This window comes from Seriola aureovittata, chromosome 4 (assembly GCF_021018895.1).
Source record: "Seriola aureovittata isolate HTS-2021-v1 ecotype China chromosome 4, ASM2101889v1, whole genome shotgun sequence".
In the NCBI taxonomy this organism is placed as follows: domain Eukaryota; kingdom Metazoa; phylum Chordata; class Actinopteri; order Carangiformes; family Carangidae; genus Seriola; species Seriola aureovittata.
In genome coordinates this window covers 3,780,996-3,798,227 of record NC_079367.1, presented here as the reverse complement: position 1 = coordinate 3,798,227, position 17,232 = coordinate 3,780,996, and the positions used below count along the sequence as shown (strand labels likewise).

The 17,232-nt window shown below is 41.0% G+C and overlaps 1 protein-coding gene across 1 annotated transcript; it reads left to right on the top strand.

Moving 5' to 3' along the window:
- Positions 1–729: 729 nt before the first annotated feature.
- On the top strand, positions 730–16,659 carry wsb1 (WD repeat and SOCS box containing 1). The gene is made up of 9 exons (XM_056373597.1): positions 730–1,156; positions 2,935–3,103; positions 4,696–4,979; positions 5,672–5,803; positions 6,834–6,934; positions 10,278–10,450; positions 11,394–11,507; positions 13,384–13,491; positions 13,712–16,659. Exons 1-9 carry the CDS (start codon positions 1,117–1,119, stop codon positions 13,872–13,874), a joined length of 1,284 nt encoding a protein of 427 aa, XP_056229572.1. The 5' UTR covers positions 730–1,116; the 3' UTR covers positions 13,875–16,659.
- The last annotated feature ends 573 nt before the right edge of the window (positions 16,660–17,232 follow it).

Here is a 17,232-nt window from a genome sequence, read left to right as displayed (position 1 = left end):
TAGTGGTGAAGGTGAAGACTAGACATGTTTGTGTAATGGTTGTCAGTGATTGTTGTGTTTTCATTTTTATTTCCGCAGAGTCATTAGTCATTGAAATAATTGTGCTGTACCTTGTCTGATTTGTTCATGAACTATATTTGTAAATATATTAACATGACCATTAAAGTTTTTTCTATGAAGCAAAACCTTTTGGACTTCATAAGTCATAAATGCACAAACAGGAATGGAGAAGTGTTAAATGTTTTTCACCCTTTTTTTTTTTTGCATAAGCACCATAAATTAGGATTTAAGTCAAGCCTTAAAAGGGCAAGAATATTGAAATGATTCATATATGAATATATATAGTTTATATATTAATATATGAATATATGGCAGACACGATGAAACAAAAACAAACAAACAAACAAACAAATAAATGTAAATGTTACAAGCTATAGTCTGAGAGGGGACATGTTAAAAAAATAAGGCTGAAAAGAAAAGGTGTGAATGTTTTACTTAAAAAAACCTACGTATAATATAATGCATTACTTGTACATAAAAGTAATTTGTACACAAAATACTTCAGAAGAAAAATCCACATTGTACCACTTGGTGGCGGTAATGCGCCATTTTGTTGTTGGTTGCCAAAAGAGGGGCAGGAGGGGGAGGTGTTAATAGTATTACCATGGCAACGGTGCTGACGTATAATGAAAACCCTCCCACGGGTTTTTGGACAGCCTCCTAGATGAAAATAGCTTGGTAACATCCAGTTAGAAGCCATTGTATTAGTAGGGACTGTAGCCGCATCTTTACAGTTATAACGTACAGTTACGTGTTAAACCGTTTTTAATCCGTGAGTGTTAACACCCGAGCAGCGTAATAATAGATTTGAACAGTAAACTAGAGTCTGTTGTCGAGGAAGTAAAGGAAAACAAGAAATTCACGAAGGTCTAACGACGACTGTATTTTTCATCCGGGACGTTAAGATCGGCGGAGGAATTCATCCGACTCCGCAGACATCGGAAACGGGGGAAAAAAGCTCCGCCTAATTCCGCACCAATTGGTTATTTCCTTCAGATATCTTCGTTTTACAGTCCGCGTTTGGGTTTTTCTCTTAGGTCTGTGCGCTTAATTTAGATGGCAAGCTTTCCAGACTCTGTCAACGAAAATGATATAGGTAAGTTGGAAAATGCTACGCTTAATAATGTCTTGTGATTGTAGGTCCAGTGAGCAGCGTTGTAGTAGAAAGCTACCGTTACACCGTTTCCAAGGCGGTGTAATGTTAGCATCTGATGTTCTTAGCTTCTTAATAGTGTTTTTCAAACATACAACAACCGTTGCAACCTGGAAAATAACATTACACCTAATTAAAAAATTGTTAGCGTAACGTACCAGCTAGCTTGGGGGAAGGTATTGCAACAGCTCGGAAATTAAACTGCTATAAATCAATTTAAGCTAACCTACATCCAAATATTGTTTTGTACAGTATTTTCTGCGTAGTGAGTTCACCCAACCCCCCATGGTACACCGCGCGGGGAGTACAGTTCATTAGTACAACAACCAGTTAGTCCTCTGTTATCTCGCAAACCCATAAAATACTGTTTAAAAACACTCCATAAAATCACACCTTCGTAGTGCATGCTTGTTTGTTGAATGTGAAATGGGCTCATAGTTGCCTCTTGTGGCCGTTGGCGTATAAAACAATCACAGCAATGCGATTCTAATCAACCGTCAAGTGCCAGCGCGTCTCCGCCGTTAGGGGGCGATAATGAGCCCAGAGCACCAGAGCGAGGTCAGTAAGTTGTAAGTTGCTCGTAAATAATATATTTTTTTCTTTCAACAAGAGAAAATACATCGTGGTTGTTATGCAACCCCCTGGTTTAATAAAACTACAAACTCCAGCAGTTGTGCTTTTTCCATAAATTGTTGGTTGAAAATCCGTTTTTTTGTCGCTGAGGTGCAGACTCTTCCCTCCCCCACAAATCAGCACTGAGTGAATCATAACAACGCTTGCCACATCGGGGAGACGTACGTGCGTGTGTACACGTTAAACGTTACAAGGCTCTATAATGCATAGAACTTATATGTATATAAACTATATTACTTGTGTCTCATATAGTGTGTCTGAAGTGTTAGTTAAATGCTTAAATTGTCTTAAATTCCGTTTTTTCCCCAAAATGCCACGCATTAAAAATATGTTGCACTACCTTAAACATGAGTATATGAGGTTTCCAGTTCAATAATTAAGCTTTATTTTTCTTATTGTCAGAATCTATAATTTTATTCAGTGGTACAACCAGAAACTTTAAGAAATAAGAAAATCAAAGTCAACCTTATGCTTACCCTTTACCTAAAACATTTACCTTCACGCTAATGTACTTAAAAGAGAGCCCAACTCCCTTCATACTTACCTGTAAAGGGGAATCCAATTACCTGTACCAAGCCCTGTACTGTATAGATTTATTGCACTACCTTAGACAACTGTTGTCACCAATGAAACTTACAGACGGACCTACATTTGGTCTTTAAAAGATGTTAAAGTTACTCAGAAATCTGCAGACAGTATATTCGTCTGTGTGAAGTTATTTTTCTCATGATAATTGCTACTTGTTGTGTTTTCCATACAGTTGTTGTGAAATTGGATCAGTGTGTTAGTTTTTTTTACTGGGGGAAATGTAAACCAAATGCTTATTTTCAAACGTGGATTATTTTATCAGTTAGTTTATTTTATGGACATTTTCTTCAAAAAATTCCCATGAGTTCCCCACCCCCTGTTTTTGTACAAATTGTTTGGTTAGCACAGTTAGCCAATCAGAGTCCTGCATGGGAGGTTACTTTGACATGATTGGAATTCCTGTGGGTTGGTCTGAACAAACAGGGGTAGTAATGTGTTAATAATTGATCCTATTGGTGAGTGTAGCTGAAGTAACAGTGTTGTTTTTTTTTTTTTTCCAGGTAAGGCTAAGTTCATCGGTGAACTCGTGGTGCCTGTTGCTCCCTTCGACCAGAAGTCTGGGCGGGAGGCTTGGACAGTAGCCTTTGCACCCAATGGTTCCTACTTTGCTTGGTCTCAGGGGCATCGCATCGTCAGGCTCATTCCCTGGACAAAATGCCTGAAGGACTTGTAAGTATCATTTGAAACTTACTTGCACTTACCAGCACACTAATATGGCCATGATTATTACATTAAAACATTACATATATATATTTATGATTGTGTTTCTGAAGTTTCTGAAAAAAGAAAAATCTTAAACCCGTCATTTTAAATTGAGTGTGTGGAAATAGTCTTAAGGTTATGACCTTTCGGGTTTTAGTATTTGATTGTAGAGTAAATATATGTGTCATCCATGTAATATTTAGGGGTCCACATACTGCAGGCGCTGGACCCCTCCATGAATTCTTCATATCATTATTATTATTGAATTGTTATCATTATTATTATTATTGCTTGACCAACAAGGTCCCCCTATTCGAATCCAGCAAGGGCGCTTGTTGAATGTCATTCCCCAGCTCTCACATCCAACCTCGTGTCACTTCTCTGCTGTTGATGTGGCAATAAAGGCATAAAAGCACTGAAAATAGTTCATCCTTTTAACCCATGCTTTAAAATAACAAGTGTGTCATCCTGATGGCCTAGTGACTTCAGTGTGACTGGCTTTAATCCAGCCACTGAGTTTGCCAGTGCTGTGTAATGAAGGCAGACTTCTAAGCTTGTGTTTAATATGCACTGACAAAGATAATTTCAAGCTAAATCCAGCCCACATTCTCAATATTCTCTGCTCTGTCTGCTTTAGCTGCTCTGTTTGCATTTGATTTCATTTTGACATTCATACAGACTAACTGCACTTCACCATGTCAAACTCAAGTGCACTTATCTGCAGTTTAGTGGTAAATCACTGGAATTACTTAAACCAGCAAATTCCCCTGAGATTAACAGGAGCCTGAATTCGATGTCATCAGTATTACACCACTTCTTGTCCTTTTGTTCCACGCAGGACGGCAGTGAATGGAATTATTTTCACACATAAAGGGTACTATTAGCTGTGTGTATTTTACCAAACAGGACAAGTGCAGGAGAAGCAGAAACGTTGCTGTGACGCAGCTGAAAGTCTTAGTTCTACTGCATGTAGTAAGGTCAAGTTACACATAGATCTACACAGATAGTGTTGAACTTCCTCAAAATTCCACCTAATGCAGGAAGAACAATGAAGAGAAAGAGGTGCTCCACGGTGGTCTGGACACGTGGCTGCATTATCAGCTCCCTTTCTGCTTAACAGGCTCGTTTTCCAGTCAATCAGGCCCTGTGACTCAGAGACACAGTGAAATTGTCTGTAGAACAAGTTGCTCATTGTTCTCAAACTGCAGGGTGGTTAGCCGCTTCTTTTCCCCGCAGTGGCAAAAAAATACTAAACGTTGCAGCTGTTGAAACATATTTAGGATTTTGCCAAGTCAAGCTGTGATGACACGTATTTCCACTACAGCCTCACAGCAGGAGTTGATAGCTGCACAGTGCTGTTCTCCTGCTTGGTAGCATGACTAACATGTGACAGTCTCTTCCCTTTAGCTCTGTCTGAGGCATCTAAACTCAGTTTCTACCTGAATTTCTGGTTTAGAGTTCAGATTCAGACAAATGTGAAATCTTGAACAGAATGAACTTACCTACAGTCTGTCATTGACCTCCTCCTGTGTATCTTTCTCCATCCTCCGTTGCTGAAGTTCGATGGGCCAGTGTGGGGAGGGCACCAATGCCTCAAGCCCCCGGCGTCTGTCCCGGCAGAACAGCGACGGCGGCAAGCTGATCCCAGCGTCGAGCGAGCCCTGCGAACGCACCATCGACTGCGGTGACATCGTTTGGGGCCTGGCCTTCGGGTCCTCTGTGCCGGAGAAGCAGAGTCGCTGCGTCAACATCGAGTGGCACCGCTTCAAGTTCGGCCAGGACCAGCTGCTACTGGCAACGGGCCTCAATAACGGTCGCATCAAGATCTGGGATGTTTACACTGGTGAGGACACATTGTCATTAATTAGAAGTACTTTTCCTCTTCAGCTTCATTAGTAAGAAATCAGATTAGGAAGCCAGCAGTCTGTTTAAAGATGGAGATGCAACTAGGAAGTACAGTTCTTGCTTCTTCTTTGCAGTCGTGTATCTACATATACTGTATAATGTGTGTAATGCTTCGATATCTTTTCTATTCTTAAACCGATAGGACGCCATGAACTAATGGTCGTACTGAAGGTTTTGTCAGAAGAGGCTTTTGTAGGATTATGGATGTTGGATTTTTGCAAATTGTGTTGCTAACGTGCTTCAAACGCTCCTGTGCAGACTCAGGAGGATTACCTGTTAAATAGAATGATACATCCACAGAGGTTTCTGTTTGTCATTGCACCCCTGCTCATGGAGAATGTTTCAGTATTTTCAGTGATCAAAGAAAAGCATCAGTCGCCATGTATTCATTCCACGCCGTAATTAAACATCTGTTTTTGTTTAATCCTTATGGTTTTTCCCTCGCAGTTCTCTGTTGAGCATGGAAAGTTGGAGGATGTGGAGGTTTTTGGAGCAGGAATGTTCTTGCTGTGCCTGTAAACTGTGTCCGTGACATTTTTATTGTTAAATTGTGCACGTTCTCAAACTTGAAAGAGGAGGAGTTTCACTTACGGATCAGTTTTTCTTTTTTTTTTTTTTTTTTTTTTGCAGGAAAACTGTTGCTGAATCTGATGGACCACACTGATGTGGTGAGAGACTTGACCTTTGCCCCTGACGGCAGCCTCATGCTGGTCTCTGCATCCAGAGATAAGACCCTCCGTGTGTGGGACCTCAAAGATGATGGTACGTAGATGATCTGTCGCTTTAACTCAGCTTTCTTCTCTTTCTCCTTCTTCCACTTGAGTTGTAGTGATGTGACAGCACAACTCCATGGCGTTTTGTTTCGTCAACTGAGAGCTCGCTGTTGACAGGAGAAATACCAGCCCTCTGAACTGTATGACCAGTTTTGAAAAGTAGGTGAAAGATCCATGGGCCGGAGCCAGGCTGTACAGTCCAGCGAAATCCTTGTGTAATATACAGTGAGGTCCAAAATCCGCCACTTCCCCATGGGAAAGTGGTTTCAGACTTTTGGATCCCACTGTATGTTTACACATGCTGAGAAATTCAGTCACTGACAGACATGAGGAGATTTCTTTATCTGCTGTATGGTCTGCGTGAACCACAAAATGCAGAAGCCACGCAGCAAGCGCAGGTCATGTGAGCCCTTGCCCCAGGCCCTACACGAGGCCTGGGACATACATGGATGATGATTTTTTCCAGAGCAGTAATGCTGTGACCTCTATTGTTCATGATTCAGTTAAACTCGGTTAAATGCAGCTGATACTTGGTTTATTGTTAATGAACTCAAGCCTGACACCTAAAAAAACGTGGGTTAGTACTGTTATCTAAACTCACAGGATGTCTGGTGAAGTCCTATAATTTCTCTTACTGTCAACAAAACCAACTGTTAATGGTTTTAAGAGACGGACAAACACACGGTTGATTCGGGTCTTTCCATGGAAATAAATAAAGTAAGCTCAGTCCTGTCGTTGTGGTACAGATCACAAGAAGGACGTGATGCTCAAATACTGACAATGAAGAAGGATAAATAGACATAAATAAATAACAGTATGACTCGTCATGTGGGTGTCCTGGTATCACCACCACGTCACTCTCTCTCCCCTCGTTTTCCATCTGTCCCTCCACTGTCTGATTTTAAATAAAGGTACAAAAGCCAAAAATAATCTGAAGAGAAGTGTAACTCGTTATATGTGCTTTGCGACAGCAGTGTAGCTGTGAGACTGAATGACATGGTGTTGTTTGTGTCCTGCAGGTAACATGGTGAAGGTTTTGCGGGGGCATCACAACTGGGTGTACTGCAGTGCCTTCTCCCCCGACTCCTCCATCTTGTGCTCAGTTGGCGCCGGCAAAGCAGTACGTACACAAGTTCCCTTTTTTTACTTACTTTGATGGGTTTGCTAGCTAATCTGTTTGCAATTGCTTGTGACCAGTTATGCTTGATCAACCTACAAAATATGAAACACTCCCCATCTGCCCTGCCCTCCCACTCCCACCTTAGAACAAACTGTGCTCGGTGTCATTACAAGTTCAGCTACCTGCATCTAGATTCTGTCTGGTTTTTGTTTGCAGTGGGAAACTAAAAAAAAAAAAAAAAAAAAGGATTTTGGTTTTTGCTGAAGTTTGCATGCAGAGCAGACAACTGTTTTCACTGCTGCTACATACAGATGGGTGACAAATTAAAGGAAAAACCTGAATAAATGAGTGAGACATGACAAATGCAGCAACTTCTACACATTTACAGAGCCAGTTGAGTCTGATTTTGTATCAAGACGACAAGAGGAAAAGATCTAAGTGAATTTGAAAGAGGGTTGATTGGATGTCAGGAGCTTCAGTCACAAAGATGCTCGACTGGCTGGTGTTTCCATAGGAACAGTGATGAAAGCGCCGTCTGTATTTAGATCTACAGGAAAGATGTCAGTAAACAGGGTCAGACATTGTCTTGGACAACGTATTTGATGAGCATAAGCATTAGTGAGATATGTGAGGAAAAACAGATGAACACCTCACGGCAACAGCCGTCCGTCCGCAGTTACATGGAGAGGGATTTTACAGACTGCTGATGACATCACACCTGAGAGAGCCTAAACCAAGGCTAAAGCCACACGACTATGTTTTCATTTTAAAATGAAAATGATCTCTGTCCATACTAACACACCTGAAAAGGCATATCACATGGCATATTCACGTACACTGGTCACATGCAAGCCGGTGTAAACAGGAAGTAGATTGTTCACTCTGCAGTTGATTAGTTGAAAATCAAAGCAGGTGTAGTGTAAAAATACAGAATTTAACTGCACAGCAGTTCACAGCATCGTTTCCGAAGGAGTTTTCAAACTAAATCGGGTCAAGCAGCGTTTGCAAAAGTTGTAGGCGCTCGAAAATTCAGGAGTAGTGTGGACACCAGGTGATCCAGTGGCTCTGTTATGCTCTGCTGATGGGAGAGTTTGGACGGACATGTTAGACAGCGCTCTCCAGCCCCATCATCAAAACGTCAAATGAGGGAATATGTTTTGGAAAAACAGTGTTCATCCCTCCAGTAGAGTTCAGAAACCCAACACTTTACTAAGACACTCTATGTCAGTTTTTCCTTTAATTTGTCACCTGTCTGTAGTTGAAGTCAACTTGTTTCTGCAGCCCTTAAGGCCTTTATGTTTCAGGACATTTATTCTACAGGCTGGCCACCATTAGTTGTACAATATCTACAGTGTTGCAGCTCTAGATAAACCTTGAACATAGTGGTAATGGTAGACATGGTGGTGGCTTTGTTAGGCTGTGTGTGTCCCTACAGTGTGTGTCTTGCTCTCCCTGTCACAGGTGGTGGCAGAGCTCAGTGTGTGATTGGTTTTGAAAGGACCGCCGCGCTGACATTTTGAGCAGCCGGTGTAAACCGGGGACGCACAGTGCGCAATGCCCAAAGGCCTGGCCAGGGGCAGCCTGGCACCTGACCAGCAAGGTCAATCTGTACGTAGGTGCTGCTCCGTGTCTGTCTACCTCTGCTGTTGCAGTTCCTTTTTTTTTTATTTGATTAATTTCAGTTTATAACTATCATTAAACTGGTGCTTAAATACCTCCTCTATTCCCACCTCAACCCCCCACCTCTCTCCCAAACCCAAACCCACTTCCACCCCACCCCCCACCCCACCCTCAACTCTAAATAGCTCCGTCGACCATCTGCACTCACTAGCTTCTCTTTTGTTACTGTCACTGTGAGTTTCAATGTTTCCCTCGTAGCATACAGTGTAACATTGTGATGCTGTCCGGGGCACGATCATAGAAAAAAAAAAAAACCTCAGCCAGCCACAACAGTTCAACCAACCAACCTGCCCGCTCCCTTTACTGTCAGTGTCAGCCAGCAGCTGCCAGTGCTGTGCAAACGCTGCGCACATTATTGTTGATACACAGAAATAATTATGAAAAAGTTCTTTGTGCCTTTGCAGAGCACTTGTGTTCCATAGATGTCAGCCGTTTCCTTAAAAATAAAACAAAAAAAAAAAACAGTCAACAAATTGGCCGGTTATGTGGAAACATGTCCATCTGCAGTCCTCCGTGGCTTTGTCTGCTTTTATAGAGAACATTTTCCGCTGCTGGCAGCAACATTAGGAGCAACAATAAATAACTGCATTTCATCTGCAATTGTCAAACCAAGTGCTTGTGATTTAAAAAAAAAAAAAGGCAGTTTAAAATGATGCCAATGATTTGACTTAAAACTGGGAAACTAGAAAATGAGGAAGGAAACTGCTCAAGAAACTAAACTATTAGGACATATGTTATGTTTTCTTATATAAGTCATGAGCTGCATTTGTTCACAAGCAGTTTTTTGCATCTCTACAAAGCATTTTCAATTCCTAACAATCAAATAGTGAAGAGATGCAGGAGTTAAATAATTGCACAGCTCCTGATGATGATGATGCATTTCCATTTCCATTTCCCTGGAGCAAAGATATTAATCCTAAAAACTCAGACCATGGCTGACTGTTAAAAAGTAAAAGTTTTCAACAGATGATCACTTTTCTCCCTCTGTGTGTGTGTGTGTGTGTGTGTGTGAGTGTGTGTGAGTGAGAGTGAGTGTGTGTGTGTGTGGTTGTGGGTGTGTGATTTCATATGTGTACTTTGCCAGAGGTATCAACCCTTTGGCCATAAAATATTCTTTTCTCTTGCAGTATCTGTCTCTCTTCGTAGGCTTCTGCCGGAGGTGCGAGCCTATTGTAAACACAGTGAACTAAATCTCTGAAAGGGGAAACCAGTGGAGTAAAATTATGTTACCTTAAGTTACTGCTTGTTTTATTTTCTCTTTCTTTGTGTAGAGTTTTTTTTTTTTTTAATAATAATAATAATAGAAGTATTTATTTAGTATATTTAATAACACATTAAAAACTTAAATTATGATGTAGTTTAATACTATTCTATACAAATGTTGGAATATTAATTATAATTGTCAATGTAGGTGAAGTGTTGCATTTTGACGTAGCCTTGCTGCTTGTGTAGCATGTGCTCTTTTGTTTGTTTGGCCTGGTTTAATGTTACAAAGCTTTACGATGACACTGAGCATTTGTTAAATTCTGTTTTAATTCCTGTTGCTTAATTTAATGTCTAAATACTTAACTTGTGCATATAGTAATTGTAAGTGTAAACTAGCACATCTTTACTCTGTCTGAATCATTTCATGGGCTATAACCGTGCTCTCTTCACGTTGCAGGTGTTTCTATGGAACATGGATAAGTACACGTTGATCCGGAAGCTGGAGGGGCACCACAATGACGTGGTGTCCTGTGAGTTTTCACCGGATGGGGCACTGTTGGCCACTGCCTCTTACGACACCAGGGTCATTGTATGGGACCACCACAAGGCCACCATCCTGCTGGAACTGGGGTAAGGAAATGCATAACCACGCAGATAAAGATGGAGTCTCTCAACGATTTCCACTTAAAACAAGTATTGTATTTCTGCAAAAAAATTATATTTATGGGTATTTATGTCCAGTATGATCTGTAAAAGGGACAAAAAGATATTGGTAAAAAGGTCAGTCATAGTGTAACATCAGCACATGAACACATCAACGTCCATGAAGTGACTCTGTATAGCAATATATACTGTAGATCTCTATCTTTGCTAACATTAGCTACTGTTCATGCCAGACCAAAAAGTAATACAGATTAAAATAAAGGTCCCATCTAGTCTAAAGGTTTGTCCATGTGTAGTGTGATTATAGATCAGCTCTAGCTTCTATATTAATACTGTGAAAGTATCAAAGCCTCAGTCCACAGAGAAATGCACACAGCCTGTATTCAGAAACTGAGCCTTAAAACCAGCCGTCAGGACTTCTGGAACTTTGTGATGTCACAACAAAGCAGTCACCAAGCCCCGCCCACCTGGACCCACCATCCAAACCTTGCAGGATTTGGTTTTTACCTGAAAACAGTCAGCCAATCAGGAAAGAGGCTCAGAGCCTCCTCTCTTCTGATTGGCTCACTGACCTGTTGTTACTAGAGCTCCAGAGAGAAGCCTGAGAGAGGAGATGTAAAACTACATTGAGATGTTTTTTGGTTCTTAAAACCACAAAAATATCTTATGGATCAACACTTCAAATAAAACACAGGAGAAGAGGAAAATATGAAGCTTTAAAGTTTAAAGAGTTCTGGTGGTTTACATGAAAATACATCTTTGAAAGGTGTCGACAGGAACTGTATCACAGCATCGTGGGAAAAGCCCCACAATAACAATTTTCTTCCTTTTACAAACAGTGAATGTTCATTTAATGAATAAGGTCTGACACTGACGCTGTTACTGAACTCCTGCTCTCGTCTTTCTCCAGACATCTCTTCCCTCCTCCTTCACCCATTTTTGCTGGAGGGGCAAATGACCGCTGGGTTCGCTCTGTGAGCTTCTGCCCTGACGGCCGCCACATCGCCAGCATCACTGATGACAGGTAAGACACCTAATGACATCAGAGTTAAAGTCATTTCCTTAATTGGTTACATGTCTTTTCTTGACTTGCCTCGTTTTTCTTGAGGAAAATGAACATGTCACTATGACACCTCGAAAACCAGTATCATTTGCTGATGTCTGAATTTGATTACTGTTGTGTGCCTCATAGTGTCTGTTCTAAAATGTCATTTATATCAGCATAAACATGTCTCAGCAGTAGATAAACAAACATATCAAAGCGTTTAAGTCCTGAAGGAACAGTGATTTCAGAATGAGTCCTGACAGACTCGCGTTCAGCTTTGTCCCTTCAGTGGATGTTTGTTTATTAAAGCTGTTTTTTTCCTAATGCCTATTAGTGCGAATGGGCTGATATGTAAACAGCAGAGTGCAGCAGAAAAGCTTCACTGTTTGCGGCAGTGTGTATTTTAAAACCTTGCAGGGAGTCATGAGTCTTAATGGGGTCTTCAGAGCACAGAGCTACTGTATGTTGGGTCACATGACTGTCACAGGGCAGCTATTAATCACTCTGACTGCTGGCTGAGGGCTGAGCTGCTGCTAGAAAATATGCAGAGAAAAGAAGCAGGAGGAAGCGCCACAAAATGGTGGCTGTGGAGGAACAAAACAACAACGCAGCTCTCCCACTGAAGGCTGTGAGAATTTGAGGGAAAACACCGTCAGTCATAAAGTTTTCACCAGTAATGTATTCAACGTAGGGACTGTAAAATTAGACAGTAGAAGTATGGAAATTATTACAAAAGTGACTTTTTGTTGCAGCTATAGAAAGATTTATCCAGATGAATCTTCGAATATTTCTGAAAAGATGATTTATCATGACCCGAAAGATGAAAAAAAAGTACAGAATCAGTGAGTCACCACTGCAGTTTGACACATCTGGTGCAGGGTACAACAAGTCTCTCACTGAATGACAAAACTTGAATTGCTTATACAGTGTGTTGCTCTGGAGGATGTAACTAACACTTATTGACCTTGAGACCTTAACCTCAGTGTTTAACATTTATTACTTCCAACCCCATAAAGTCTCCGGTAGATGTAGATAAACCAACAAAATAACAATAAAACGTAAAACCCAGATGTGTAATGGATCCTTTGGCCTCCCGCTCACCCCAAAGGTCCGCAGTTTACCTGAGGTAGACACCCTTGAATCACCCTGTGGTTGTTCTGTTAGTTCACCTCCTGGAAAAGATATATGTTTTTGTTCTGCCTACTGTGAGAACTTTAAAGCTGTGTAGAGTCAGAAAGCAAAAAAAAAAAACACATTTTCAGTTTGCGTCACTCGTGTGAATTTGACCTCTGGACCTTTACAGTCCGTGTTCATTCACCCCAAACAGACGACGTACAGTACAAACAGTAAGTTAGCCTGCAGTGTTTACATCAGCCATGTCTGTGGGTGTGTTTCTGTGTTATGACTGATCTCATAACTCACCAGAAACTCCAGATGTTTCTGTTATTTCCCTCCCAGTCTCCTTTTTCCTCTCGTCTTTATTTGTTCATGAAGCAGTTTTTCTTTTTCTTAAGTAAATTTTTCGCTCAAGTTTGAATATTTTTAACTCTTGTGGTTGCGTCTTGGTGTCGGTTCGCTCCACCCTGAGCAAACAGTAGGAGTAGCTGCATCATCAATCATCAGGTTGTTTTTCCTCAACGACATGTTTGTATTTCATGTTTTAATGAACACAAAATACAAATAGATTTAGATTTTCAGGCTTATTAAATTAATGTAGAAGAGACAACACTTGACTGGATTCTACATTTTCCATTGATGCAACCAATGACATCTTTTTATTAGACTCCCTCAGCCCAGTAAGTAGTAGTTGACATGTCGGTGCAGGTTGTAACTCCAGTTTTGCGTCTGTTCTCAGGCTGGTTCGTTTCTGGAGCATCGAGGAAAGGGCCCCTCAGGCCATCGCCCCTCTCTCTAATGGCCTCTGCTGTGCCTTCTCTGCTGAAGGAAGTGTCCTTGCTGCTGGGTAAGACACCGAACACATGTTCAGACACACTCCATCCTGAACACACACCTCACATTACATCACCTCAGTCACACCTTATTGACTCCTGCCTCCTGACAGAGGAGCCACGGAAACCAGTTCTCCGTGTTTCATCTCGCGCTCTGTCAGCATCAGCCGACCATATGTGTTCTTTACCCTGCGCTCATAATGAAAGAGTCTAATGACTTTCTGTTTGCTGTAGGACTCGTGATGGTAGCGTGCACTTCTGGGAGTGTCCTCGTAGCGTTGCCAGTCTGCAGCACATGAGCAGGATGGCTCTCCGCCGGGTCATGACCACCCAGCAGGTAGAGGCTCTGGCCATTCCAACGCCGCTCCGCGACTACCTGACATACAAAGTCATCTAAAAACCACCTCACCTACCCACCCACCACCCCAGCACAGGCTGACCCAGCTGCACATGCCACAGCAGCAGTATGCTGAAAAACCAATGAGTCCCTTATTTTCTGAAAAGTATTTTGGAAAACACTTTTTCATACAACTGTGATGGATAAATGGATGTGATTGGGACAGGAGGAAAAGAATTTTAAATTTCACTGAATCCACAGAGACACGTCCACATCTCAACCCCCCCCCCCCCCCCCCCCCCCCCGACCACCAAATCCACCTAGAGCAGGATATTATGTTGTATCATACATATTTATTTTTGTAAGTGATTTTGAATAAATCGAATGTGCTGGGGCCGTTGCTCCATCCATACCTGTAAGGTTAAAGTACTTCTGGAGCCTCCTGTCCCCCTCCATCATATCAGTGTGGTACCTGTAACTGCTCAGCTCCTCGTCCGGCTGGCTCCCCCTCTCTGAACCAGGTTCAGTAAACGCTTCGTCTTTCCCTCTGACCTGAAACGGCTGTTGCACTTGATGTAAGAAGCTTTGCAGTGATGTTATGTCAGGTTTGCAAGTGGGTGAGCCTAAGGGAAGAGACACGTGGGGTGTGTAACGGACGCAGAGTTTTTGAAGGCCGATCCTCAGATCTGTGAACTGCTGATACTGTGGATTATATATTATACTGTGGAATTTGTACATTATTGTCACAACATCAAAATCAAGCAGTAACCGTCCTCTCATAGGTTTTGAATATTTGTCTGAAACAGTATTAACACCATCATGGCACTTTTATGTGGGTAATCAGTAGTTTTTATTTCCAATGTATCAGCCCTGAAATGATCCACACAGTAAATGACCTTGACTCATTTCATTTCTGCTGTTTGGTCACACCAGAAACATAGTTTCACCACTAACCATTAAGCACAACATTACCGAGTACAATAACCAAAAACATTTCGCTATTAAGGTCACATCAATACATCAGTCGACATTAGCTAGTTGCTAATGATAATGCTAATGCTAAACTGAGGAAAGTTAGTTTACAAAACTGACTTTAAGTTAGTAAGTTTTGCTTACAGTTATGTAAGCAAAACTTACATAACTAAGTTTTGATAATGCTACATGGCTACATTGCTAACATTAGCATTAACAGCGGTTTACTTACCAGTCTAGAAGAAAGGTTAAGAGTTAAACATCAAACTTCATTCCTTTACTCACCAACATCTGTCTCCAGAAGTGGAAAGCTACGCCAATGTTAACTCTGAAGTTAGCATGCTAACCAACTAGCGCCGGTCCCTTTCCGATACCGAGTCACTGTAGCGTCCAGTCTGCCCTGAAGACGTAGCGCTGCTCTGAGGAGGTATCATAACTTCTTGTATTGTAAACTAAACGAAGGCGACCTTCGCCAACAAACTTACAAATAGCTCCTTTAATATGTCACCATCGTATAGTTTGTCAACCAGAGGGCTGTAACGTTTATTTTTCAAATGCCCCGCCCAGTATGTTTCTAAGTCACAATTAAAAAAATTGTATCAGAATTTATTGGATTTTTAAAAACTCTCAAAAGTTATTAAGGCCTCAAAAATTCTGTAAGGATCTGGTTCTACGTTAGATTATCTGTTTATTTAATTTAGTTCACCAGAGAAAGCTGATAAAAGATATCTTCATTCATTTTGACTACTGTACTAGTGTTGATAATGCACCAACGGAGGCAGTCTCGTGGATTCACACCGTGTGTTGCGGTGAGAGACACTGAATTCAAACATGTTTGTTTACAAGAAAAATCCACAGCGAAGCTTAAAATAATAAAACTGGTTGACGTCAGAGTTTCAGCCGCAGTCCACCCTACAAATGTCTCAGACCGGCGACATAAATGGCAACAGTATGCTTGAATTTACTTCTGTGTGTGTGTGTGTGTGTGGGTGTGTGGGTGTGTGGGTGTGTGTGTGTGTGTGGGTGAGAGAGTGCATGTGCATGTGCGTGACCTGCCCTGCGAGGCAGTATAAAGCCTTGAGATCAGTGTCGTTTGATGATTTCACACTAAAGTAAAGCACCTCTGCCGCTTAAACTGCTATATATAGTTGAACTTGTAAAAAGAAAAACCCTGTATACAAAATTCCATGTGATATGTATGTATATACAAAATTGTATCATGTCCATAAACCTATCAAAGTTTTAATTTTTTTTTTTTTTCACATTGTTTTGTCATTTATATTCAGTTTTTCTGTTGAACATTTGTATTTTTGTATGTTGATATTTTTGTTCTCCTCTAAATGTGAAAACTTCTACATGATTACACAACGTACTGCTACAGCCCGTGGAGGTGAATTACATTTCTGTACAGGTCAGATTTACACAGTGGCAGCGCCCGGTCACACAGTCTTTTGCTGTATTTAGAAAATTTCAGCAACCCTCAAAGTATTCATTAGCAACCAGCCAATGAGCTGCCAGCGATCGGCGGCCATGTCCTGTCAAAGACCCTCATGATAGAAATATATGCACATGATCATTCACAATGACTTTTGTTTGTTTTTTTAAGACGATTGTTTTCAGTTTGTGCGTCGGTGAGAGGAGATGTGAAGAAGGGAAAGTGAGCACTTAGTTTTGTCCTCTGTGTGTTTCCGTAGGAAGATGGGTGCAGAGCAGCTGTCAATCATTCTTGGCAATAAGTTCTCTGACAGTCAGTGCTAATGCCAAAGGTTTTCCTTTTCAGATCGTGTATATAAATGGTCTGGTTGTTCTCATCATGAATGGTCTGCAGTGATTAGTTATCAATACAGAGCCTTTTTTTTTTTTTTTTTTTTTTGCATTACATGACTGTAAACCTGCAGCCATTGTGGAAAAACACAGTCCTGCCTCAGTGAGATGCAGTATGAAGCGGTAAATATATCAGATATATATATGAATGTATGTAGTTCCTGCAGTTTTTTTTTTTTTTTTTCGGTGCGTATGTACGTGTGTGTATGTAGTTTCAATAAAGGCTTTTTGACTAAATATCAGAGTTTGGTTTCAAATCTTCAGAATTTCTCTATTACATTAAATATTCAAACTTAAGACAAAAGTCAAAGTCTGTTTTCGGGAGCAGTGAGGCAACAAGAACACAGGAAGTGAAGATTGTAAGAAGTCGGCCTTTAAAAGCGGTCAACAAAACACAACTATACTCAAGATAGCGACTAAAGCAGGTGTCACCTGAGGGAACATGAAGAGGCTCCAGCTATAATTTAATGCTAAACAAAACTAACGAAAACCCAAAATTGACTATGAAGGACAAAAAAAAATGTCATAAATTTGAATAAATAAATGCTGCAATAGATAATTAAAAACATAAATAAATGAAAAAATGATATTTTTCTATTGTTTTCAGGGCGTCTCTCCGTCA

Excerpts from the sequence above, each read along its gene's own strand:
- wsb1 (XM_056373597.1), top strand. The coding sequence starts at position 1,117 with ATGGCAAGCTTTCCAGACTCTGTCAACGAAAATGATATAG. Across the intron at positions 10,451-11,393 it reads ACCATCCTGCTGGAACTGGG|ACATCTCTTCCCTCCTCCTT; the intron begins GTAAGGAAATGC and ends GTCTTTCTCCAG. Across the intron at positions 13,492-13,711 it reads GGAAGTGTCCTTGCTGCTGG|GACTCGTGATGGTAGCGTGC; the intron begins GTAAGACACCGA and ends TGTTTGCTGTAG.